The 25,491-nt window shown below is 43.3% G+C and overlaps 1 protein-coding gene across 1 annotated transcript; it reads left to right on the plus strand.

Moving 5' to 3' along the window:
* The first annotated feature begins 6,527 nt into the window (after positions 1 to 6,527).
* Positions 6,528 to 25,107, plus strand: LOC100394980 (NBPF family member NBPF6-like). The gene is made up of 10 exons (XM_078333126.1): positions 6,528 to 6,723; positions 6,914 to 7,036; positions 8,439 to 8,540; positions 10,980 to 11,040; positions 11,974 to 12,110; positions 12,810 to 12,920; positions 13,304 to 13,355; positions 13,996 to 14,168; positions 19,033 to 19,269; positions 24,272 to 25,107. Exons 1-8 carry the CDS (start codon positions 6,528 to 6,530, stop codon positions 14,072 to 14,074), a joined length of 861 nt encoding a protein of 286 aa, XP_078189252.1. The 3' UTR covers positions 14,075 to 14,168; positions 19,033 to 19,269; positions 24,272 to 25,107.
* The last annotated feature ends 384 nt before the right edge of the window (positions 25,108 to 25,491 follow it).

The following is a 25,491-nucleotide window of genomic DNA, read 5'->3' on the forward strand; positions in this document are numbered from 1 at the left end:
CAGATGACACGCCGCACTCTCCACTACCCAACCCAAACCATGAGAATTTGCAACAGGGGAGAAAAAAAGAACCAAAACTTCCAAGGCCCTGCTTTTTTTCTTAAAAGTACTTTAAGAAGGAAATTTGTTTGTTTGTATTTTTTATTCACATTATATATTTTTGTACCTATTGTTAGGGTCAGTCATTTTTAATGATCTCGGATGACCAAACCAGGCTTCGGAGTGTTCTCTGTCCTACTTCTGACTTTACTTGTGGTGTGGCCGTGTTCATTAGAATCTCAAAGGAGGAAAAAAAAAAACCTTGTAAAAAAAAAAAAAAGCGAAAACGACAACAGAAAAACAATCGTATTCCGAGCATTCCAGTACCTTTGTCGTATATGTACTTGGCTGTACTATAAGTAGTTGGTTTGTATGAGATGGTTTAAAGGCCAAAGATTAAAAGGTTTCCTTTTTTTCCTTTTTTTGTCTATGAAGTTGCTGTTTATTTATTTATTTGGCCTGTTTGATGTATGTGTGAAACAATGTTGTCCAACAATAAACAGGAATTTTATTTTTTCTGAGTTGTTCTAACAACAACAAAAAAAATGGACTCATTCAAAATATGTAAAGAACTCCAATAGATCATAAAGAAAATGTCAAACAATCCAGTAGATCAATGACAATCACAAAAAAGGTAGAATGTTTAAAACGAGTTTGAAATTTAAAAGTTTGAAATACTATTGAAGTGACACAATATTTTCTTGGAAAATCAATCTAGACCCACACTCTGACATTTATTCTAGCAAAAGTACTGTCATTCAGTTTGATCTAATGGTATAAGATAAGCTTTCTTGAAGGCCAAAAGAAACTGGTTTCTAATTCTTATTCGACTCCTCACTAGATTTGTGACCCAGGGAAATTTTGTAATCTTTCTGAGTCTGTTTTCTCATCAGGAGCAGGACAATACATAAGTAATAGATTGTATACACAATTAAATATAATCTTACGGCAGTGGACATCAAGCATAATTCAGTATTAATAATATATTTACGTTGAGCTCTTTTTTTACCTACTTTAAAACTGTAGACAAACAACAATTGACAAAAAATAGACAAAATGTTCGAACATAAATATTCTTCCATTGTTTCTAGGAATAAGTCGCATACAGTAAAAATAATTAGAGAGGACCTAGTTCATATCGAACTACCTTCCCCAAACCCTGAAACAGGTCTGCTTTCTAACACCCGAGATGAAAGTTGTCTATTCCGGACAGAGCGAACTGCAGGGGTTTGACTCTGCATATGTATGACCCAGTCAACCCATGTAGTCTCCTTTGTCTGGAATTGACAAAAGCAGTCTGCTCCAGCCTTAGAACAGCATGGGCTGCCAAGCGTTCTCAGAGAGGCTCTTGACTTCGACTCTAGATGTCCTGAGAAGTATGTTCATGTGGGTTGGTTTAAGGCCAGGTGAATCACATAATCAGTGTTCTCACCAGTGTCAAAGTCAGTGGAAGGATACCAGTCCCCAGAGCTCTATTCCAGGCCATGGAATGCTCCATTGGAGGGGTGGTGCGCATATGAATACCAATCATGAGAAATACTGGAAATGGACAGGAGGCATAAATAAACAATGTCTACCCTCCACTAAAACCCAGGAAAGTTCTCATTCCAGGAGTGATGTCTTGAAGAGGACATAGGTACAAATCTTTGTGACTCTGGATGAAACATTTCTTAAGTAGGCACAAGCAACCCTGAAGTAGATAAATGGACTTTAGGAAAATAAAAAATCTTTCATGCTTCCAAGAACTCTGGCAAGAAAGATAAAAGATAATCCACATAATGGGAGAACTATTTGCAAATCACATGCCTGACAAGGGTCTAGTATCTAGAGTATATAAAGAATGCATATAACTGAGCAAAATAGACAAATTACCCAATTTAACAATAAGAGAAAAGGTTTGAATAGACATTTCTATAAAGGATACATACAAATGACCAAAAAGCAGTTCAAAGATGTTCAGTGTTTTTCATCATTAGGAAAATATAAACAAAATTAGATACCACATCAGACCCACTAATATGACTTTACAGAAAAGACAACATATGTTTGAAAAGTTATGGAGAAAATGGAATTCTTATATATTGCTAGTGGGAATATAAAATGGTGTAGCCACTGAGATAGAAAAATGGTCTGTCAGTTTCTCAAAAACTGAAACATAAAGTCACATATGAGGCAGCAATTGCACTCCTAGGTATATCACCAAGAAAATTGAAAACAGATTTCCACTCAAAAATATGTGCAAAGTTGTTCATAGCAGCATGATTTATAATAGTGAAAGAGTGGAAACATCCCAAACTGCCATCAGTTGATGAACAGATAAACAAAATGTGGTGTAACTATAAAATGGAATATCATTTGGCCGTTAAAAGGATTGAAGTGCTAATGCATGCTACAACAAGGATGAACCTTGAGAACATTGTGCTACATAAGAGATGCAGATGTAAAGGCCACATTGCATTATTCCACATAAAGGAAATGACCAGAACAAGTATATCTAGAGAGAGAGAAGGAAGATTAGTGGTTGTCAGGGACTGCAAAAATGGCGGAATTGGAGAGTGACTGCCAATAAGGATAGGCATGCTTTTTGGCATCACAAATGTATTCTGGAATTAGGTAGTGGTAATGGTTACAAAACCTTTGGAATATGCTGAATAGTATGCTTAAAAATGGTGAATTTTGTGATATATGAATTGTACTTTAGAAGATTATACTTTAGGAGTAATAATTATAACAGTAATAAAGTGAGGTATCTTTTTACATCTCCATGCCCTGCATTTTTATTTTGATTTTTAAAAAAAGCATTTTAGGGCCATGTTCAGTGGCTTGTTCCTATAATCTCAGCCCTATTGGAGGCTTAGGTAGGAGGATTGCTTGAGGGCAGAAGTTTGAGACTAGCCTGAGCAACACAGCAAGACCTTATCTTTACAAAAAATTACAAAATTAGTTGGGAATGGTGATGTGTGCCTAGAGTTCCAGCTACTTTGGATGCTCAGAGAGGAGAATCACTTGAGCCAAGCGGTTTGATGTTGCAGTGAGCTATAATCACCGCATGACAGAACGAGACCCTGTCTCAAAAAGAGTCATCTTAGAGTAATAGTAATTGGCCAGAATAGGATGTTGACAGCACGTTGTGAGGAAATGTATTAGATAAAACAAATTAAATTCAAAAAGTTTTTTTTTGGCAGAGATGGGGTACAGGGGAGACAAACACCTACTTGGAAAGAACCCACACAACTGAATTGGAAAATGTGAGAAGGGGTTTGTGCCAGAGGGACTCTACCTGAGATCTGGCTCCAGTACTTCCAGCAAAGGAAACTTGGGCAAGTTACAGACCCTCTGTGCCTTGGTTACATCACCAGCAAAATAGAAAGAATCATCCCATAAACTGTAAGGTTCTTGGTATCAGAGGGTCCCCAAACTGACTGTACATCTAAGTCATGTCAACAAACAACTTCCAGGCCCCGCCTGAGCCCACTGAATCAGAATCCCTGAAAGGAGGACAATAAACTTGTATTATCACTGACCTTCCCAGGTTTTTCTTACTCTGATCAACTTGGGGTTAGGAACCACTGAGCTGCATCACATCATTCCGAAGCCAAAACACAAAAGTAGAGGAAGAATATTCTCAATAGAGTCTCTAAAACTCAGGAGAAACTGTTGGGGGAAGCTAGAAGTGAAGGAGACCCTGCTTGCTGGGCTCTTCTTAACCTTAGCCTCAGTACAGCAGGGACAGGAGTCCTTCCGGGCACATGTCTCAGGGAATGACAGTCCAGTATTGAAAGAGTGGAAGCCCTAGTTTCAAATTCAAGCTTGCTTTGAGTTGAAATTAAGTTTACCTCTTTTGGCACAGCAACAGGGCTAATCGTCTACCGACTGCTCACTTTACAGGAAAAAGAAATCATACTTCAAACTAAGATTCAAACTTCAGCAGACGTGAGTAAGAAAAAAGTCTTATAAGTCTATTCCAGCCACATAACAAGAAACCAGACATTTAGCAAGTTCTTTCACGTTCAGGACATTTGTGTTCACTAGATCAGAGGCACTGAGATGTGAAGAAAAGACCCCCTAAAAAGGGAAAGCATTCCTTCCTGTCCTAGGACATCACAGCCAACCTCAGAAAAGTGGGAATGCAGCTCTCCGCTCTGCAGTATGAGTTGCTTTTGTATCTGGAATGTGTGTGACATCCTGAGACCTGCACTCATTTCAGAGAGCTTTGGGAGGAGCCTGAATCACTGGGAACTGGACAGTGTGTGGAGATGGTTTAGCAGGTCAAGGGTAAGTGGAGGAGCACGGCCAGGTCACACTGAGAGACAATGAGCAGCACTGATAGGGATAATCAAAGATTAAAAACAAAAGTTTGTGCTTCCACTTCAGGAACTGAAACCAATAACTAATTTGCTCTTATAAGTAATAACAAGTATTTTCCTATTTACATAAGAATCTAATCTCAAAACAGAAATTAGAAAAAAATATTAAGTCCAGGACATAAAACTTAAGCTATAGCTGAAATTTATTCTTTCTAAATAGAGCCAAGAGTAAAATCTTCTCCATAAAATATATATCATGGTTATAAAAAGGCCAAAGTCTTAATGAGAATCATTGCTATTCAATAGAAGAGCAAATTAAATAGAGTCAAGGGCAGACCCAAGTCTCATACTTCTTTTGTATATTCCAAAGTTCCAGTGAAATTCCAGGTGATAGAGACTATGTCCTGCACTGTTAAAGCAAGGTACAGACGCTTGTGAATTTTGGTCCCAATAGTCTAGGAGGGCACACCTAGGTCCTGGAAAATGATACAAGAATGAATATTCTTCTCATGACTCATTCTGGTCATTCTAATGAAACCACAGAAACAAAAACATGGAACTGTGGTCAAAGACATGATTTGCTTTCCCTCTTCTTCAGCTTTTTTACCTGTTTCTTACAGATGATAACACGGCCTTAAGGATTATGATGAAAATATGATGTCCAACTATGTGTACACTTTTAAACAAAATGCCTAGTACAAATTGGAAGTTAATAATTATGGAAAAATTATGTGAATCTACTGAATTATATGGATTTTATGAACATTTTCTGAATAATTACTGATTGCTTTTATTGGCAGTGCTCAAAACTCATCGCTGGGTGACCTCGAGTAAACCATGTAACTTTACGAACCTGCAGTTTCATTATTTGTAAAATGAAGAAACTTGAGAGCTTTTCATTCTGGCTCAGAATGCCAGGTCTCCCAGACACCAGAAAATAGATGTATTTACAGCTTCCGATACATCTCAAAGCACTGTCATTACACAGTGTAGCTGGAGGATGGTGCAGGTTGCTGAGAGGCAGGTTTTCAAATGGGATTGACCCAGTCCTCCTTCCTTCACTTCTACCTGAATGCTGGGGTAGCCTATGTAACACTCATCGCACCTTCAACTCATGTAAGTCCGGCAGCCAAACTTAGGAGACCTGGGCTTCGGGACAATTTCACAAGTCCTACCCTCACAAAATCTAGGTGAGGAAAAAAGCTGAGAAAGTGAGGAGGTGGTTCCCTACTCATCCCTCTCATCCCAAACTCAGCTCCTACTGCACAGGAACACTGAGGATCATCAACCACCCTGACCACGACCATGATCTTGCCAGGTTGTTAGTGGAAGGCAACTCTGTAAATTTATATATATATATATATATCTCCAACAATATTCCATAAGAAGTGTTCATGGCCCTGTTCCTTTTCCTTTTAATACATGGGAAAACTAAATGAAAACACTAAAATAGCATCAGGTTTACAAGACTTCCCAAAATATATGTTCAACATGTTTTGAGGGGCTATACACAAATGATTTTGATCATTTGATACTTTCAAAAGAGCTCTTGTGGGACCAGAATAATATTGGTAAGTGACAAGTATAAAACAAGTGTTCAGGGACATTAAGGAAACAAATCAACCTGCAGATAGAAGCAGAGCTTTGCACATAGGGATGTGAACTGGTCTTAAGTGGAATGAGAAGGCACGATGCTGCCTCAGTCAGAGAAAAGAAATCAACATAATAATGGGATGCAGCCAGGAGAATACTAAGCCAGGGGAAAAAATATTTTTAAAAATAAATTATTGATAAACTTTTCAGTAGGTACAGAAAACAAAATGCAGAACCCAGAAGATACCATAGCAGTTTAAAAGTCTGATATCTTTCATTTGTGGAAAAACCTTAAGATCTGTTTTAACTTAGAGAAGGTGGGGTGGCTTTCTGACTACCCTAAGAAAATGTAACCATTTGGGAAACTATTTCTACCTTGATGATTTTATACACACATGAGATGAACAACGAGGAATATGCTTAGATGTATTGACAAAGAGGGGAGTCTATAGCATTGTCACAAGGGTGCATAGATACTGAGAGTGACTGCTAAGGAAATGGTCCCCATCAGTCACTGTTGGGTGAGACCAGGGGACTTTGGGTTTCAACACAGCCTGGGCAATTGGAATGCAGGGCTCCTAAGATTCCATGACACCCCCACCTTCTATTTCTGTTATTGCAACTGCAGATGGTTACCTGGGACGCTGGCTGCTACCCACCTCGCTCTTGTCAGAGGCAGAGCTACAGGCAGCGCCTTCGGCTCTGAGCTCAGGCATCCTAAACGCTGTTTTTGCGATTAAGGACTCTCAACGACTGCGTTGTGTTGATCAAGTTCTTCTCAACCGTAAGTCAACAATTCCAGCTGTTGTCATCCCTCAGTCCTGAATCAACCTAGTTGATTTCACTAGTTTTTGACCCATCATGTGCTTGGGTTTCTTCTCCCCAGTCCCTGTTTGAACTCTTCTGCCACAAATGTCAGCATGGTGGTAACTCCCATACATTTGTCCCATGACAGGGCAGAGATGAAAATTGAAAAATCAACAAGGAATTGCGCTCCCAGCTGGCAGAAAGCCAACCGCAGTTCGAAGACCTCAAAGAAAAATTTCTTATAATTCAAGCTACTGCCTATTCTCTGGCTAAACAACTGAAGAAATACAGTAAGTTCTATAGATTCACCATCACGAAAGTGATGAATCAGCACCTGCCTTCTCTCTGAGACACTGAACGGTCTTTTCATCAAAATTAATTTCATCCTTTTCTTAGTTCTAGGAAAACAGAAATGGGTATTTTAACTTCATTGTGTTAAGGATGGAAAACTGAGGCACAACGTATTTAGCAACTTTTCCACGTTAGCAGTCTGTTGTGAGGTGGGACTAGAGTTAAAATCCTGCTTACTGACTTCTGATGGAGGCACAGAACCCCTTGTTTTTCTCCACAAGATGCTCAATCATTTTTACGAGAATGCTCTCTGTACCCTAGAAGATTCTGCAGACAAATAACATCTAGTCTGTTGGTCTAAATGTCTACAACTAATGAACTGCCATTCAGTTTAAGCTTCTTTGAGGCCCTATAGGCAAATCTCTCTTCAGGGAACCCCAGGGGAAACATGGCAACCGTACAGAGTACCTGCTCTAAGGAGCTTAAAGAGGAGGCCGCTCCTAAATAGTAACGGTGTCATCCATAAGTGACAGCATGAAAAGCAGGGAGTACCTTGGTGAGAGGGAAGTCCTGCTTCCTGGGGTACAGGCTCTTATTCTAAAGAGAAAGAAAGATGGTACATAAGACATCGTGGAGGTAGCAGTGCAGTGTGCAGAGCAGGGAGCCTGAGCCAGTCTCCTGAGCTCCATCCAAGTTGCCTGTCTTCTCTGTGCCTCAGTTTCCTCATCTGTTCATTGGGTACTGTAATAATACCTACCTCTGTAAATTGCTGCAAGAATTACATGACCCATTTCTTCTAATTCTCCTAGAACAATTCTTGGCACAGTAAACACTATCTGTTAGTTCTTCATTCTGTTTCTAACTTAATTCAAACTTTATTTGTATTTGGTCATATTTCTGTGATGATCTCAGGGTCTTATGCCTCATATTTTATATAATTATATTCAGATATGATTTTTTAATATTTGTGCCTGAAATTCCCAGTACCAGGGAATCCATAAGTCCCATAGTCCTAACGGCCTTTCCTACCGTGCAGGATATCATTACTTTATGCCCTAGTAGAGTGTTTGACAGGAGAGGCTGCAAGGCTTGGGAAAGTGTCCCAGGATTCAGAGTCAGACCTCAGGGGCTATGAATTCTGACTCTGCCTCATTCCGGTGAATCATCTTGTCAAGTTACTTGATGTGCCATTGAGTTTCTTTTTCCCCATCTCTAAGTTGGAGAGTATCAGATGCCAGAAAGTTGGGAGGTTGATAATTAAAAATGAGGAAATTCCTCACTACAGTCTTGTACTGGGGATGCTTTTGTCCTTGGGACCGACACTGCCACCTGCCCTGTAGACAGTGACCACACCAGCATGTCCAGCCTTCCACTGAAGCAGGTATGACTGTCTTTTCTCAGAGTATGAAGAGTACAAAGACATCATAGACTCTGTGCTGTGGAATGAAGTACAGTTCATAGAGGAGAAGCTGGCAGAGAAGCTCAGGCAGCTGAGGAGCTCAGGTGAGCAGACGTTGTGTGGACAGGCAGGTGGGCAAGGGTGTGAATCTCTGAAGTGCAGCAGTTCAGCTGGGAGAAGTAAGAGCTAAGCTGGGCCAGGACAAGGGCAGGCATTTACCTGCCAGGCACATTTCACACAAATATTTATAAAGCAGAACAGTAATCTTAGCAAGTTATGGGTTACAGTTGTTTCTTGAGCTTTAATTTCTCTTTTTAAAACAACTAATTGTTGAATTGAAATTTGCATAACCAAAATTCATTAAAAGAAAATGTACCACCCAGCAGCATTTAATACCCTCCAAATGGTGTGTGATCACCACTCCTTTTCTCTTAGTCAGAGTCACCTCCTGACTGACTGCAGCAACTCATTCATTCAATGAAGATTGCCTTCTTGACCGGCCATTCTTTTCTTCTTTCATCTTTCCAATTCACCCCATCTGCACCTGGCCACATTTCTGTGCATGGCTTGTTTCCAGTCACTACAAGATGCACTATGTGAATTTTCACATAGAAATGTCCATGGCCAAAGTGAGGAACTGAAAGGACATCCTTTTGAAATTGATTTAGGAAGGCACTGACTTTGGTTTACAGAAGAAAAAAATGAATGGAACATCGTAAAGGATCTTATAGGAGCTCTCTCTGATACAGAGCAAGCCTTTTTAAAAAATATGTATTTGATATCTATATATTATATATAGATAGATATAATTTGTTTTCTTTTCTTCTGAGACGAAGTCTTATTTCTGTCACCCAGGCTGGAGTGCAGTTACACAATCTCAGCTAACTGCCACACCTGCCTCCAGGGTTCAAGAAATTCTCCTGTCTCAGCCTCCCAAGTAGCTGGGACTACAGACATGCTCCACCATGACTGGCTAATTTTTGTATTTTTAGTAGAGACAGGGTTTCACTGTGTTGGTCAAACTGGGTTTGAACCCCTGACGTCAGTTAATCTGCCTGCCTCAGCCTCCCAAAGTGCTAGGATTACAGGCATGAAACACTGCTGCCTGCCTAAAATATACATATATATATATATTTCTCTTGGCCACAGGCATTTCCCCAAACATGTTGTGACCTTCTGCTTGGAGGGCTCCTTGAGGACATTCTCACATAAATCTCTGTTGCAGTATTAGAGTATCACTCATCTCTTTCCGTTATGCAACGTTCTCTGCTATCTCACCGTAGGCAATATAAAGCCCTGGTTCACTCTCAGGCAAAAGAGCTGACCCAGTTATGGGGCAAGTTACGGGAAGGGAGAGATGCCTCCCGCTCACTGAATCAGCATTTCAAGGCCCTCCTCACTCCTCATGACCCTGACAAGTCCCAGGGTCAGGACCTCCGAGAGCAGCTGGCTGAGGGGTGCAGGCTGGCAGAGCATCTTGTCTAGAAGCTCAGCCAAGATAAGGTGGACACAGGCCCTGATAACACACACACCCAGGTGTATCAAAGTCCCCAGACCTCCACACCTCCACAGTGACAATTTTATGGGTAATGTTTCTTCCTGCTGAAAATTTGTAGCCATGACATGACCAGGACTTCCTGGGTAAAAACAGAGATGGGAAACTCATGGGGTTGGAGGTCACAGGATTGCAAATGTCTCCTCGTTTCTTGCTGGAACGTGGTCTTTGAGGCAAAAGGCAGCATCTGTCCAGTTTTAAAGAACAGGAAGGAGGCTGTGACAGGAGGCAGCTTGTTAGAGTAAAAAGAAGAGCCCTGGACTAAGAATGAAGGTTCCCAGGCTCTATCTTCAGCAATGTCTTTAGCAACTGTGAGGAAGTGATTAATTCATCCTTCCTGGGTTCCTGTCTCTAAATCTGTAAAGGCAGGCAAACTGTCTCTTGCATTCAAATGTGGGAACACTTACGACTGTATTTCACGATGAGATAAAGCCCCTTGCTGTGTGGTGCTGGAGAAGGCATTGAATGTGGGGGCATTTGCTAGTAGGAAGTGATCCAGACTGGAGCACTCCCCATGGTGAGAGTGTCCCTGGATAGCACAGTGGAAGTCTCTTGGAGGGCCCATGAAGTCCCCGATGTATGGAGTATTGTGGGACAAGTTTGTTTGTCCTGTCCTAAGAGAAAGACACAGGTTTTAATGCAAGCTGTGACAGGACACAAAGCCTATGCCTGGGTATCAGAACTGTGGCAGGCTTGGGGAGATAGCTGCTGAAGCTTAGAGAGAGGCTGGACAAGCCTCTAGTAATATGGGAAGCAAGGAGTCTTTTCAACATTTGACCACAAATTGATGGTGACCTTCCAGATCAGAAACACGTTGCCTCATGGATCAGGAAAACATGCCAGGGCATTTTGTTGAAGACAAAGCATGAGAGCTTTCAGTACGGTGCAAACCCATACATGGATGTTCACGTCTCAGTGCACATAGGGCTAACTGTGCTTCCAGTGGGTGAAGTGGGAAATTTCTGAACAGACACTTCTGTATTTCCAGAAAATGATGCAGATGTTACAGATGCAGAGACTGAGAACATACAGGAATCACCTGCTCCCAGGTAACACTGAATAGTCAGGAGTGGGTAATGGATGGTAAAATATGGAAAAGGTCTCAGAAAGAACACAGGTACGTGAAGGTAGTCACAGATTCCAGGTGCAGGATACAGATAGCTGCAGAGTGCACTGATTTCATGAATTAACCAACAAGGAAATAGCGCTGTTAACATGCTTGTCCATTGTCTTCATGGTACCTGTAAGCATGACCCTCCATGAACTCACCAGCCTTAGGGACTTCCTGCACAAACAGAGGAGACCTGTCCTCCCCTGTAGTGAAAGCCAGGAGGAGCTTCAAAGCCGCTTTCTACATGCTTGTCTTTAGACTCTTGTTAGGGAAGATAAATAGCAAGGAGGCAGCCAGCAGAGGAATTAGGAACACCCAGCAAAGTTAAACACCAGGAAAAACGCCTAGAAAATATTTACATTTCACATCACAATGTTACAATTTTTATGTAAATCTAGAAGGCACACCATCTCTGGAGTCTACCATGGCTCAGACACCTGTATTCCCTTGGTCACAGTATGTTAAACACAACCCAGCTTAACACACATGATGTGCCAGCTGTTTTTGGTTCTGTGTGTGTGCTGTCAAGACTGTACCATACAGAAGCAGCTGAGTCTCTGTCTTCCTCAGCTCCTATCTGTCCATTGCAATGAACACCAGCTGCTCGCTTCCTCTCTGGTTCCCATGGCAGCCGTGCTCTGTTGCAGAGAGAGGAGAATTGCCTGTTCCCTCTTAAACAAAACCTCCCCTTTGCTTTCTGGGACCACTACCTTATGCCTCCTGTCAAAACCAGCTGGGAATTCCTGGGGTCCAGTTCCTCTTGGTTCAATCTTTGTCATCTCTATCCTACCTGGCTCATCAGGGAGGTACAGAAGGCTGAGGAAAAGGAAGTCCCTCAGGACTCACTGGAGGCATGTGCTTATTCAAACAGCTACAGCCCTTCTGACTCCAACCAGCCTCAGAGGAGCACCAAAGTCACATTCGAGGGAGGCAAAGTCGACTCTTCTCTGGTTGTAGACAGTGAATGCTCTCAGGATGAAGGGGAGGAAGCTCTAAACATTCTCCCAGGTAGCCTCTATATTCTTTATCCCTCGTGACTCTGTTTAGGCTGAGGAAGATCAATTCTGAGGATAGGCTGTATACATACACATTGGTTTGAATCAGAAACTAGGATATAGCTGGGTTCAGTGCCTCATTACAGAAATTACAAAATCTGTAATTTCAGCAGTTTGGGAGGTCCAAGTGGGTGGATTACTTGAGTTTGGGAGTTCAAGACCAGCTTGGGAAATGTGGTGAAATCCATCTTTACAAAGAATATAAAAAATTACCCAGCCATGGTGGTGCACACCTGTAGTCCCAACTATTCAGAAGACTGAGGTAGGAGAATCATCTGAGCACAGGAAGTTGAAACTGCAGTGAGTCATGACCCCACCACTGTACACCCTAGGTGACAGAGAGAAACCCTGTTTCATAAAAAAAAAAAAAAGAAAGGAAGGAAGGATGGGAGGGAGGGAGGGAGGGAGGATTAGGATGGAATGTTAAATACAGATATCAGTGGGTCCGATGGCTTTCCACTTCTCCCTGGCCGCAATATCAGGTTACTGGACCACAAGCAGGTGTGACTAAATTCATAGCCACCTTTGTACAGGAGCTGTACGGGCGGTATCTGTCAGGCCTCCTAGCTCAGTTCCTGTGTCTCTTGTTTCCTGTAATGATGTAATTTGGGCCCCTGCACAATGTCCATGGAGTTTCTATGCTTGTCCACAGCCACTGACAGCCTTGGAAATGTTGTTTCCCTGATTTCACTCTTCTCAACCTCAGTCTTGGTCTCCTGTGAGTCAGATTGTCCTAGCTATGCAGTCACCTTGATGCCAGGAGGTATGTAAATAAAATTTCTCTTACAATTCATTGACAGGATATATGATGAGATAAATCAGTACTGCAGCAATACTTCTGGAGAGTAGTTAGGACCATTGTTGAAGATCATGGGGAAAAAATTGTGTTTAATTGTTTGCACAGACTTAGGTCAGAAAATATGGGATTATGACATTAGATGAGGGAGATTCTGTCCCATGGGTCTGAACAGCACGCTCATCTACTTCTGACAAGACTTCATCTAGAGCACATTAGAACCTTCCTGTCAGAATATCATATTCTTACTCTGAGGAGATTGATGTCCTTGTGCTATGACTGGACACTGATTTGGTCTTGTTGAAGTGTGATTTCCTTACTGTGACTTGCTCTCCTAAATTTCTTTACAGGAAATCAAAATGATGATGAGAAAGAGGAAGGAAAAGGGCCAGTGCCCCCCAGGTAACTGTGGATCTGTGGGCTGTTAGCTCAATCGTGACACCTGGAGACCAGGGATCCAGGGGAAAATAGCACAGGAAGTGATGAACAGAACCGTCTCATCCATTCATCCAAAAATTCCCTCTCAAGCATAGGAAGGGACAATCAGTTGAGCCAGGTGAACGGACCAAGCTCAGGGATTTCCTGACGTCACCTGATGTCTGCCTCTTTGGCATTATCACCATGTTTACAAGTATTTCATAGCAGGAGAGTGAATGAAAATAACTCACATCCTGCTCACGGTTTGGAGAACAAGTGATGTTGAGGATACAGGAACTCTTTCTGTGAGGATTCAAGAACCTGTATTCATTTGGCCTCTGATGTTAATGTCAACAAAATGTATGCAGAAGTGCTGAATGCACTGTGCCCTGGCAGTTTCCCACAGGGATCCCTCCATCTCCTTCCTCCCCAGCTCATTGTCTGCCCAGTGCACTGAGCACCTGCCGCTCTGTCTCCTGCTCCAGACAGGGAAGAATGGTTATGTTTTTCTCAGGGGACTGTACTTGGCTTCCTCTGGCCCCTGCTGTGGTCCTCCCCATAGAACCAGCTGGGCACAGTGGTTTTGCTTCTCTCCAGTTTTTATCTTCTGTCTTCTTTCCTCCAGGCTGAGCCAGGAGCTGCCACAGGTGAACGAGCAGGAAGTCCCAGAGGACTCCTTGGATGAAATTTACTTGACACCTTGAGTTCACCATGACCTGTCTGACTGCCACCAGCCTTATAGCAACACCTTGTCCTCATTGGATGATCAGCTCTCATGCTCTGCTCTGGATGTAGCCTGTGAGTACTCCAGCCTGAAGGTCACAAAGCTCCAGTGTCTTCCCAGGCAGCCTCCATATGTTTTGTTTCTGCAACTAGTGCCGCTGAGCCAGGCCGTCAATACAGACAGGCCCTGTACACTGAGCCTGTTTTGAATCTGGCTCTGGGATCCAGTTTGGATCACACACATCCAGTGGGTGAACCTTCCTCTATCCCTGTTCCAAGTGACTCCTCTGTCACCTGGCTACTTCTTGCAAGAGCAGGCTGTGGGCAAAAAAACTGGAAAGGGGTTAGGGCTTTTAGCAAGTTCTTGCCCACAGTAGCTCATCTGGACATATTTGTATAACAAACCTTCTCTTTTGAGATAGGGCAACTCTTCTTTCTGAAATTATATTGCTAACTCCATGCTTTGAACAGTGTCCTTATCTCTTCTCTGGCCATCCACACATGCAGGAAGTTTTGCACAATTATCTGGAGGCCTGTTTTATGATTCCTGTGTCTCATACTGGATTCACTACATCACAGATCCCCAACCCAGGGGCCATCCATGGACGCTTGTGGGTCCACGACGTGTTAGGAACTAAGCCGCACAGCAGGAGGAGAGCAGTGGGAGAGCATTACTGCATGAATTCCACCTCCTGTCCGATCAGCAGTGGCATTAGATTCTCACAGGAGCTCGGACCCTATTGTGAATTGTGCATACGAGGGGTCTAGGCTGTGCACTCCTCATGAGAATCTAAGGCCTGATGATCTGTCAACTGCCTCCCAGTGACTGTCACCCCGAGAAGGGAACATCTAGTTGCAGGGAAACGAGCTTAAGGCTCCCACTGACTTTACATTGTGGTGAGTTGTATAATTATTTCATTAGATATTGCAGTGTAATAATTCTAGAAATAAAGGGCATGAAAACTGTAATGTGCTTGAATCATCGCAGCTCATCCCCACTACCCTTGTCCCTGAAATATTATCTTCCATGAAACCAGACCCTGCTGCCAAAAAGGTTGGGAACTGCGGCTCAACTTCCTCTAATGTCTCTTCCCTCCACTGATGCAGTCTAGCATCCCTTCCTTTATGCACGGCAAGGCTTGCATCCTCTGCAGAGCTTTAGTGTTTTTTTTCTATGTATGGGTTTCTCATTTCAATCAGGATTTGGTCTCAGTGCTATATTCTCATGAAAAACATTGAGATCTAGTGTCCCTCATGAGGTACTGGCCTAACCGATGAACAAAGCAGAGTGGTTCCTATCCCCACGATGTCCAGAAAACTTTTCCTCTGAGCAAGGGCCTCTTGGTGTAGCAGGATCATGGACATGTAGAGAAAACTTACAATTTTCATTTCTTCTTGCTCATCGTGTTTCTTTAATTCCATTCTGGGAGCTTCATGTGGATTTTTGGGAGTTTCATCCATCAACTCATTTTCTAGGAAGAGCAAGTAACTCTGATGTACCCCAGCATATCTGATTATGTTGTAATAAAATTAGCAACAATGCCAGGTGTGATGGCTCATGCCTGTAATTCCAGCACTCTGGGAGGCCGAGGCAGGTAGATTGCTTGAGCTCAAGAGTTTGAGTCCAGCATGGGCAACATCATAAAAACACGTTTCAGCGAAAAATTAGCAGGGCACGGTGACAAACACCTGTAGTCCCAGCTACTTGGGAGGCTGAGATGGAAGGATCACCCGAGGCTGGGAATTTGAGACTGCAGTGAGCCGTGATTGCACCACTGCACTCCAGCCTGAGCAACAAAGTGAGACTCTGTGTCTCTCACACACACACAAAGAAAGAAACTAGCAACAACAAAGTTGGCCTCTATTCTGTTTTGTTCAGTGAATGCCTTTCCTGCTGGGACCACCCCCTTTCCCATTTTGTATTTCTCCCTAAATTCAAAAACGCAAATACTTTTCTAGGATCACAGTAACTCATGAAATAAATAAAATACACATTGGCCTTGCATCTGCTGTATGCCCTGGCCCTTGCCAACGAAGCTCTGTCCTGTTATGAAACATTCAGGGCTCAAGAATCGCTCCCAAATAAGCAGTGGCATTTCCCTGTTAGAGCTTAGGACGCTGGGGCTCTGGAAAGTTTCCTGCACTTGGCCCAGATGCCCCGATTAGTCGTGTTGGGAACATAAGCCCCTTGTCTGCCTGACTCCATGGCCCAGTTTCTGTCATTTCTCTGTGGGGGGACATGTCAGGTACTAGGCCACTATGGGTGCTCACCCTTTTCCTTTTGTAGAAATTATTTTGGAATAAAGTCAAGTTGAAACAGAAAAGTTGCTGGTCTGGGATAAAGAACTCCTGTAGCCCCTGTCACAGACTTATCAAGGATTACCTCTGTGCACTTTGTGAGCAGAATCAGTGGCTCCTCCAGTTCCTTCAGAGGGACCTACAGCTCCCACAGGCTCTCCCCTAGAAAAGCACTCAGGAAATGAAAGGTCCTAGTCTCTCCCTACCCCCTGTACCCAGGGTTTCAACGCTCAACTTGGCCATGCTTGGATCCCCGTAAATCTGTGGAGCTGCATCTCATCCAGGATGAGGCTCCTACAATAAAAAGCGGAATTGCTCTGACATGTGTCTCACAAGTGGGATGCCTGTGATGTGGGCCGGTCCTGCCAGGGAGTCAGGAGACCTGGGCCAGGAGAGGCACATTCATCTATGCAAACGGTCTGAGATGAATGGATATGCCCTTGAAATTACACAAGGATGCTTCCTGTGTGGCTTCATGATAATAATGTGTGAATAGTGTGTATAGTGCACAGCCCTGACCCCGGCAGCCATGTCAAAGTGGATCTGCTCTGCCCATCCTCTCCCTGCAGAGAAAAGCTTGGTGGATTGAGAAAGAATACAACTTTGGCCAGGCGCGGTGGCACACGCCTGTAATCCCAGCACTTTGGGAGGCCAAGGCTGGTGGATCACTAGGTCAAGAGATCGAGACCATCCTGGTCAACATGGTGAAACCCCGTCTCTACTAAAAAAAAAATACAAAAAATTAGCTGGGCAAGGTGGCGCGTGCCTGTAATCCCAGCTACTTGGGAGGCTGAGGGAGGAGAATTGCCTGAACCCAGGAGGTGGAGGTTGCGGTGAGCCGAGATCGCGCCATTGCACTCCAGCCTGGGTAACAAGAGCGAACTCCATCTCAAAGAAAAAAAAAAAAAAACAAAGAATACAACTTTATAAATTATCACTTGATCTTTTATAGCAGGCTTTCCCAACCTGCCCAATTAAGAATGCCACAGTACTGCAGAAATTTGAAAAAAACATTTCCCTTTTCTTTTGAAAATGCAAATATTCACAGTATAAGTTTAATAAGACTCAGTAGTCTAGAAAAGAGGGATAAAATGACATGAGAAAATTACGTAGTGAGAATCAAAGACATTCACAGAGATTGATTCTAAATAGCAAGTGCAGAGAATCAGAAAGGGAGAGCTGTGTTTGCCCAGCCTGCATCAGCCAGATTTGTTGTTTCAGGATGTTTTCCTCATTTGCTCAATGTCAGGTATCTTAAAATGTGACAGTGTCCTAAGTGGCTGAGGGTTAATCATCAGTAAAGTGTGCCCTGAGCAACTAGGGATGCCAAAACTGGCTGAGAGAATGACTCCTGGACAAAGACCACAAAGCTGGATGGCACCTGGTGCAGGGTAGGCCATGGAGGGGCCAGCATGACTCCAGGGGAGAATCTGTTTGAGCGAGTGGTGGGAGGCGATGCTGGACAGGGAAGTGGGGCTGATGTTAGAAGGAGCACAGAGGCAGGGTGAGGGGGAGAGACACCCAGTGGGCAGTGGAGAGAAAGTTTTCAGATGCAGAGAGGGAACATGGTAAGAACAGAGCTTCTGGGTGGTAAAACTGCTGAGACAATTGCTAGAGTGGAGATGGCAGAAACAGGGACAGCAGAGATGGAGCGTGTATGAAGCCAGGCTTCAGTGATGAGTCTGACACTCTGTGCTCTCAGGGAGATGAAAGAGAACAGACACATGGAAGACATTTTTTAAAAACTTTGAAAACGTTGGAGAGAATGAGGATGTGGAGAGGCAAGGAGAGAGAGGAGCCCCTCAGCAATGTGGATTTGGCCCTGCAGGCCCCGTCCCTGTCCTGAGCCTGACATGGACTGGCGTGAGGGCATTGGAAGACTTTCCTTAGTCCACTGTGAGAATGTGTATTCCACTCCTTGTGGAAATAGAAATAATTTGTCTTCCTGAATCCCACTGGAGGAGTGGGTAATGTGAGGACCGTGCCCTGTGTTACCTTCCTAAGAAACTGCACGTGCTGATCTATAGCTCTCATGGCTTCTGAATTTCCACAGAGGGAGTGGTCTGTCTACTACATTGCCTATGGCTGCTGATGCCCACTATATGGCAATAGGATGGAGACGTGTGCGTAGGGGATTAAACCATTATAGGCAATGGGAAATTCAAAACGTCCCAGATCCCTGAAAAGTTTGCCTCACTTAGTGTTTGGTCTTCCTCATGGTTCTTTCTCAAAGCCTCGTGGATCTAACTCTTGCCCTGTTCTTATACACCTGTGTTGTGGGGAACAGCTCCTCTTCTCCTATGCTTTGAGGGCTCTCTAGAACTTTCCCTCTAGGTACAGGAAAGAGACTCATAATGACAGACTAAGTATCATGACCTTGTTAGCCAATCCAATGTTCTCTGGGCCAAAGAAGGGGTTTTTTACTTCAGGGACACCCCAGCCCTGGAAATCCAGCCCCTGTCAGCATCCCCAGGCACAGACAGGAAAAGTGACATCACCTACATTTACGTGATGTGTGTCTGTGTGGCCTGGGTCACTGGGTGGCTTCACTGAGAGGCAGGGACAGCAGCGATGGGTGTTCTGGGCATGCTTCACAAAGGAAAACTGAGATTGTTCCTACTGAAGCCCCTTCTCCTTTCAGCTCCCACCCAGGAGGCCTGCCCCCAAGGGACTTGCAGTGGAGACTTGAGCTACCGCTTGTCAGAGGTGCAGGCTTCACAGACACAGCTGGAGCCAAGCACCCTGATGACTAATTGTCTACAGCTACAGCTGGATCAAGAGTTGGACTGCGGGAATGGCTTAGCCAGGCAGGGCCTTTTTTCCACCACCTGCAGCTTCACAGCCGATGCTGATTCTGGGACCCAATGTCCCTCTCAAGGTAGGGAAGGAAAGGGGAATAAGAAGGTCTAGTCCAGGTGTTGGTGGTCATGGTGCTGTGGGTGGAGGAGAGAATGGGATCTCTCCATGCCCACTCAGGGTCAAGTTGAAATCCATGATGCTCCAACCCACTGAGGTGAGCAAGAGCCTGGGCTTAGGACAAAATCTGCTCTCAGCCCTGGGTTTGCCACTTTCTGGTTGTTCACTTTGGCCAAAGATTTTGTCTTTTTGGGGTGTAAATCTCTGTTTCCTCATTGCCGCTACCTAAAAAATAATATATAGCTGTCATCATTGCTGAGAATATTAATCATTATAATTTACAACAGGCCTGATTCAATAATAATTGCTCAATAAACCTATAAATAGCTGTTGTCTAATCCATTTGTCTTCTGCTAAATTTACATTTAGAAAGTGACTTCACAGACTATGTCTTCTCTGAGGCAGAGCAATTGTGAAGCTCTCTGGTTTCTAGAGACCCCTCTTCCTTTCCTTTCTCAACACACACTCCTGCCAGTTTTCTTCCTCTCCTTCCTCATCCCTCATGAAGCCAATTTCCACTATCAGGAACTTCCAGTAACCACCTATGAGGCATATTCAGTAACAGTGTAAATCCTGGGCCCACAAGTCAGTCTCATGACATGTCCAGCTCCTTCTTCTCCTTTTTTTCCTGCTCTTTTTAAAAACAAAGCGCAACTTTCACATGGAAAGTGTTTACATCAGTGTCTTTTATGAAACTCTATTTAGTTCATCCTCTCCACTTATGTCCACGGCCATGTCCTCAGTTTCCATCTCACAGGGATCCACTTCTGCTCAGATTTCCTTAAAACCCTGGATCGCGTTCATCTTCACTCTCTGTCCCACTCAATAGCTCTCTCCTTGGAGCCCCTGGGGTTGCCTGGTGCTCATCTGTCAGGAGATGCCCTTGGCTGAGGAATGAGGGGATCCTTGTCCTCAGGAGGAGGGAGGGTCACGTGAGGTAACGAGCACCATCTGAGTCCATGGAGAGGACACACAGAAGGCACTCAGCAGGTATCGGGGGAAGCGCAGCCCCTGATACGTGCCGTGATAACCTATTTAAACTGATTTCTTCCCACCAGAATCTCCTTTGCTGCTCTATGGATTCTCACACCCGCAGCCAAGATGCACCCCAGTGGCTCAGACACACTGTCTCTTGCTCACTTTCCCTGGAGTCCAGAGCATGAACCAGGCTCCAGATAAGAGGACAGAGAGAACCCCTTTTGTCTCATTCTTATTTTCCTTCAGCTGGTGATTTCTCCTGCTGTCTAACAGGTCAATTGTTTCTCTCCACACATTTTCTTTCTCAATCTTCTCATGTTTCTATTTTTTTTTTCCAATTCAATGGATCAGAATAGTCATTATAATGTTATATTTAATATCTTTCAAATCCCTATGTAATATTTCTTCATTAGATTAATACATATGGATATATGCATTGATGTCATTTGTCATATAGATTATGTGTATTTGGCATGTATGCTACATGGGGTGTATATGTATATGTAATAGATCATATAATGATGCAGGTTTTGTAAATTCTCCAGGTTTAGGCTTCCCCGGTTCTTTTCTCTCATCAGCTGCTGTAACCTCTGTCTGGTCTCACCCCTGTGTCCCATGGGCTGCCACCCTGCCAGCCCCTTCCATCCCCATCACCTGTTTGAACTCAGCTCTGATTTAACTTTCACTTTTATAATCTCTTCCCTCCCCAAAGCCCAGCCTACATACAGTGTGATTTCCTTGCTTTTGCCTTCTTTACCAGAAAGCTATTTGTGTTTCTTAATCCTGTGTTTCTTGAATATTTTGGGGGATTGAGAGTGCCTTTGCCTCCTGACATACTTGTTTTTACTGAGTAATGTAAAAAAAGATTCAACAAAAAAGGAAATATTAAAGTGATTCTATTGACTTCGGCTCACACTTTGGACTTTCTTGTCCAAGGCCACATTCCAGATTTGATGTCCTTTGAGTGGAAGAGAAAGTCACAGTAAGATCATGGGTGCCAGTGGATGCCATTGGCTGTCGTTTCATATTCAGAGCTGGTTTTAGAGCCCTGCGCTGGCATGAAGAACCCTCCACAGCTGGAAGACGATGCACTTGAAGGCTCAGCAGACAACATACAAGGGTGTCAAGTCATGGGCCATATTGATCACTCAGTGTCCTGAAACCAAAGAGTAGTAAAAGAAAACTCCCGTTCAGCAAGTGGATTCCCTAGCCTTCATCCTTAGGGCACAGAGGTAATCACATCTATGACTCTTAGCTGCCTCACTTCTTATTTCTCTCTGTCTATGATGGCAGCTTATTCTCCCACTGTTTTTTCTCTTCCATTTGTTCTCTCCAGTATCTGCTATTACCTCTGTCTGGTCTCACCTCTGTGTCCAGTGGGCTCCCACCCTACCATGCCCTTTCTGTCCCCATCTCCTCTTTGCTCTCTGAACTCTGTTCTATTCCTTCTCCTTCTGCTGTCTTGAGAGTCCCTCTCATGGCCACAGGATTGCCAGGTCTCCTTGTTCTCATCCAACTGCATAGTTTAAGCTGCTCAGCACAGCACAGTTTTTTGCCTGAAATTGCACACTGTCTTGGGAAATTTACCTTTCCTCCCTGCATCTCCAACTCCATTGCCTCTTTCTGCAGGGAGCATTGTTTTAATACATCATTTACACATAGGTTTTTCTCTTGAGTTGGATTTTGAGCAACTCAACTTATTCAACCCTTAATCATCTCTTGTTCGGCTGAATGAGAAACATGAAAACTGAGCACAAAGAGCCCCACTTAGAAAACTAAACTAGAACCAGGTGGGAGTTCCCTGCTGGCCCGGAATCAGGTTAGGCTTCAGGCACAGATGTGTAGCCTTCTGACAGTGTAGGTGAAGTTGATGGGGACTCAGTGTTCTCACCTCATGGACTCATTTGAGCTGACATTAACTGGAGGACATTTATGATCGTCTAAAGTGACATCACTCCAAAAGTACATGCAGAGGACAGGACTTCAAAACTGCATACATCATGAGATGCATCATTCTAACCTCTCTCCCTTTTATTCTCATTTCCACTTCTACAAGTCCAGTTAGGGATCTAAAATGCAACTCAGAAGAATCTTGAGACCAGTTTATATGAGACAGCACTTTCTAAATTAACTTTGAGAAAACTGACTCCAGGATCAGCTTTATGCATACACAAGATGACAGACAAGAATCTATCCACAGGACAATCTTTGCTTTGGCCCAGCCCAGTTGATAAGAGAGAGGTTTCACTGAAGTTGTCAGAGAGAAGACCAAAATCCTTGGAACCACTGGGAGCGAAGCCAATCATGTCTGTAGTTTTAAAATGCTCCATGTGATCCTAATATGTGGCAAAAGAGAAGAAGGACCACTGGTCTTCCTTGACCTCAGGTTACCAACATGGAAGTGCCCCATATGTGTAGCTAATCCAAAGGCTGAGCATCCATCAGCCTTTGATGGGACCTATATTCACCTCTCAGCAGCACTGTTTGTGCAGCACAGAAAAAATCAAGCAGAAAAACAAGAAAAATAAGAGATTAGACCTTTAGCCTCTGCTTGAAGTACACTTCCTCAATTCTGAATACAAGATAAAGTGAGAAATCGTCATTGTACTAATGCCTAATGTACAGAAATATCACTTCCCATATTACATGTAACAGAATTTAGCATATTCTTTGGCAGTTTAAAATAAAAGTTCCAGTTTACATTTAACTACACAGATTTTACAGCCCACTAATTGGCTCAGCACTGCAATGTGAACATTTCACTTTTGATCAGTTACAGCCCTTCCGCAAAGCCCCAAGAGAGAACTTACTGGCCTCACTCTCCTGAAGAGAATGCAATAACAAATCAAGACTGAAATTCCATAAGAGATTGTATATGAATACTCCTTTATGTGACTCTTGACACTGACATTAAATATTAAAAAGTAAACTTTCCCAAAATATACTTAGGAAAAACAATAAGTAGGAGGGGACAGTATAGTAAAACACAAACTAATTCCTTTTATTTTGTACTTCAGAGTTTTGTTGGTCTAGATATTGAGAAGATTAGATGCCTTAAGGTGTAACCAGGTGTGGAATCAACTTCTGGGCAATAGGGAAAATAAGTAGGGCCATAATTACACTCCCTGCTCTTTGCTAACTCCATTATGAGTGTCTTTTTCTTTTAAATTTTCTTTCCTGAACCCCTTTCAAAAAATGCTTATAATAATATTTGTTTTTTTCTTTAAAAAAAAAATGTTTAACCAACCAAACAAGAGCCACAGACATCATATTTCTTTGTAAAACCTTATTCCTGTCTCAGCCAAGGTGTTCCAACAGCCTGTCATGACAGTTGAGATGCCCAGATTGGAGCATTTCCTCTAGCTTCCTCCAGTCTTGACTGAAAGGGCCTTAGTTCATGGGTACAATTTCCTGGGCTGTCAATAGCAAGTCATGTGGCCTTAGTTCAGTCTTCCCTCTGTTTTAAAAGGTGGAAGTGGACGTGGATGTTATCTGAGGTTCCTGCTGCTTCTTATATCCAGAGTTCTTCCCATGGCCCGCTTTTTCCTCCCTAGAAGACTGGGACATGGAGTTGTAAGGGGCTGGGTTTCTCTGAAGAGGGTCCTCTCCTTCTGCAGCCCTCTGTGACTGAGCATGCATAATTGATGCTGAGACATCCTCACTGGGAGGAAAAGCCATCACTCTGCTGCAGACAGAGGGGATCAGGAAGAAAAAGGCCCATTATCCCGGCTGCTGGTTGGGCATAGGCCGGTTCCCTATATCCTGCACCCTGGACTGACTGGAAAATGAGGAAAATTCAGGGGCATTTTCTTCTTACTTATGGATGGTGCTTTCCTTTCCAGTCAGCCCAGCCCTCACCTTCAGCTCAAGTACCCAGCAGGAGATCAGTTTGCCACTGGGATAGCATCACTTAGCAATCCCTCCAGACTCAGCTGTCGAAAGGACCTAATGAAAATGCTCATGTGATTTATTTCTCTTTCCTACAGGTACCAAATACTGCCAGAAAGATGCAAAGAATGAAAGGATGTCACCAAAAAAGTAGCTTTTCTACTCGACGAGAAAAAACTAAAACAGCAAAGCAAGCTGAAGTCCAAATACAATGACACTGCAGAGATCTTTCACTGAGGATTGAATTTTAGATCGCAGAATGCCCTTGATGATTTCAACCCACTAGGCTTCTTTGATCTGAGAAGCCACAGTCCATCCTACTCCAATTGTGATCAATACCTAGGGAGACCAATTCCCAGATAGACAAACAGCACTAATAGGCCTTAGCCCCACTTCTTTCAATTTCCATCCTGTAGAGAACAGAAGTCTGGAGCCACTGGCAGGAGACAGCATGTCACCCAGGACTCTGCCAGGGTAGAGTATGAACAATGCCATGTTCTTGCTGAAAATGTTTAGCATAACAATATTAACCCTAAATGTAAATGGGCTAAATGCACCAATCAAAAGACACAGACAGGCAAATTGGATAAAGAACCAAAACCCATCGGTGTGCTGTATCCAGGAAACCCATCTCACATGCATGGATACACAAAGGCTCAAAATAAAGGGGTGAAGGAAGACTTACCAAGCAAATGAAAAGCAAAAAAAAGCAGGAGTTGCAATTCTTGTCTCTGATAAAATAGACTTTAAAGCAACAAAGATCAAGAAACAAAGAAGGTTATCACATAATGGTAAAAGGATCGATATAACAAGAAGAGCTAATGATCCTAAATATATGTGGACCCAATACAGGAGCACCCAGATATATAAGGCAAGTTCTTAACGACTTACAAAGAGACTTAGACTCCCACACAATAATAGTGGGAGACTTTAACACTCCACTGTCAATATTAGACAGATCGACCAGACAGAAAATTAACAAGGATATCCAGGGCTTGAACTCAGACCTGGAACAAGCAAACAAGACATTTACAGAACTCTCCACCCCAAATCCACAGAATATACATTCTTCTCAGCACCACATCACACCTACTCTAAAACTGACCACATAATTGGAAGTAAAGAACTCCTCAGCAAATGCAAAACAACTGAAATCATAACAGACAGTCTCTCAGAGCATAGTGCAATCAAGTTAGAACTCAGAATTTAGAAACTAACTCAGAACCACACAGCTTCATGAAAACTGAACAACTGGCTCTTGAATGTTGATTGGATAAACAATGAAAGGTAGGCAGAAATAAAGAAGTTCTTTGAAACC

The sequence above is a fragment of the Callithrix jacchus genome, chromosome 7 (assembly GCF_049354715.1).
Source record: "Callithrix jacchus isolate 240 chromosome 7, calJac240_pri, whole genome shotgun sequence".
Lineage (NCBI taxonomy): Eukaryota > Metazoa > Chordata > Mammalia > Primates > Cebidae > Callithrix > Callithrix jacchus.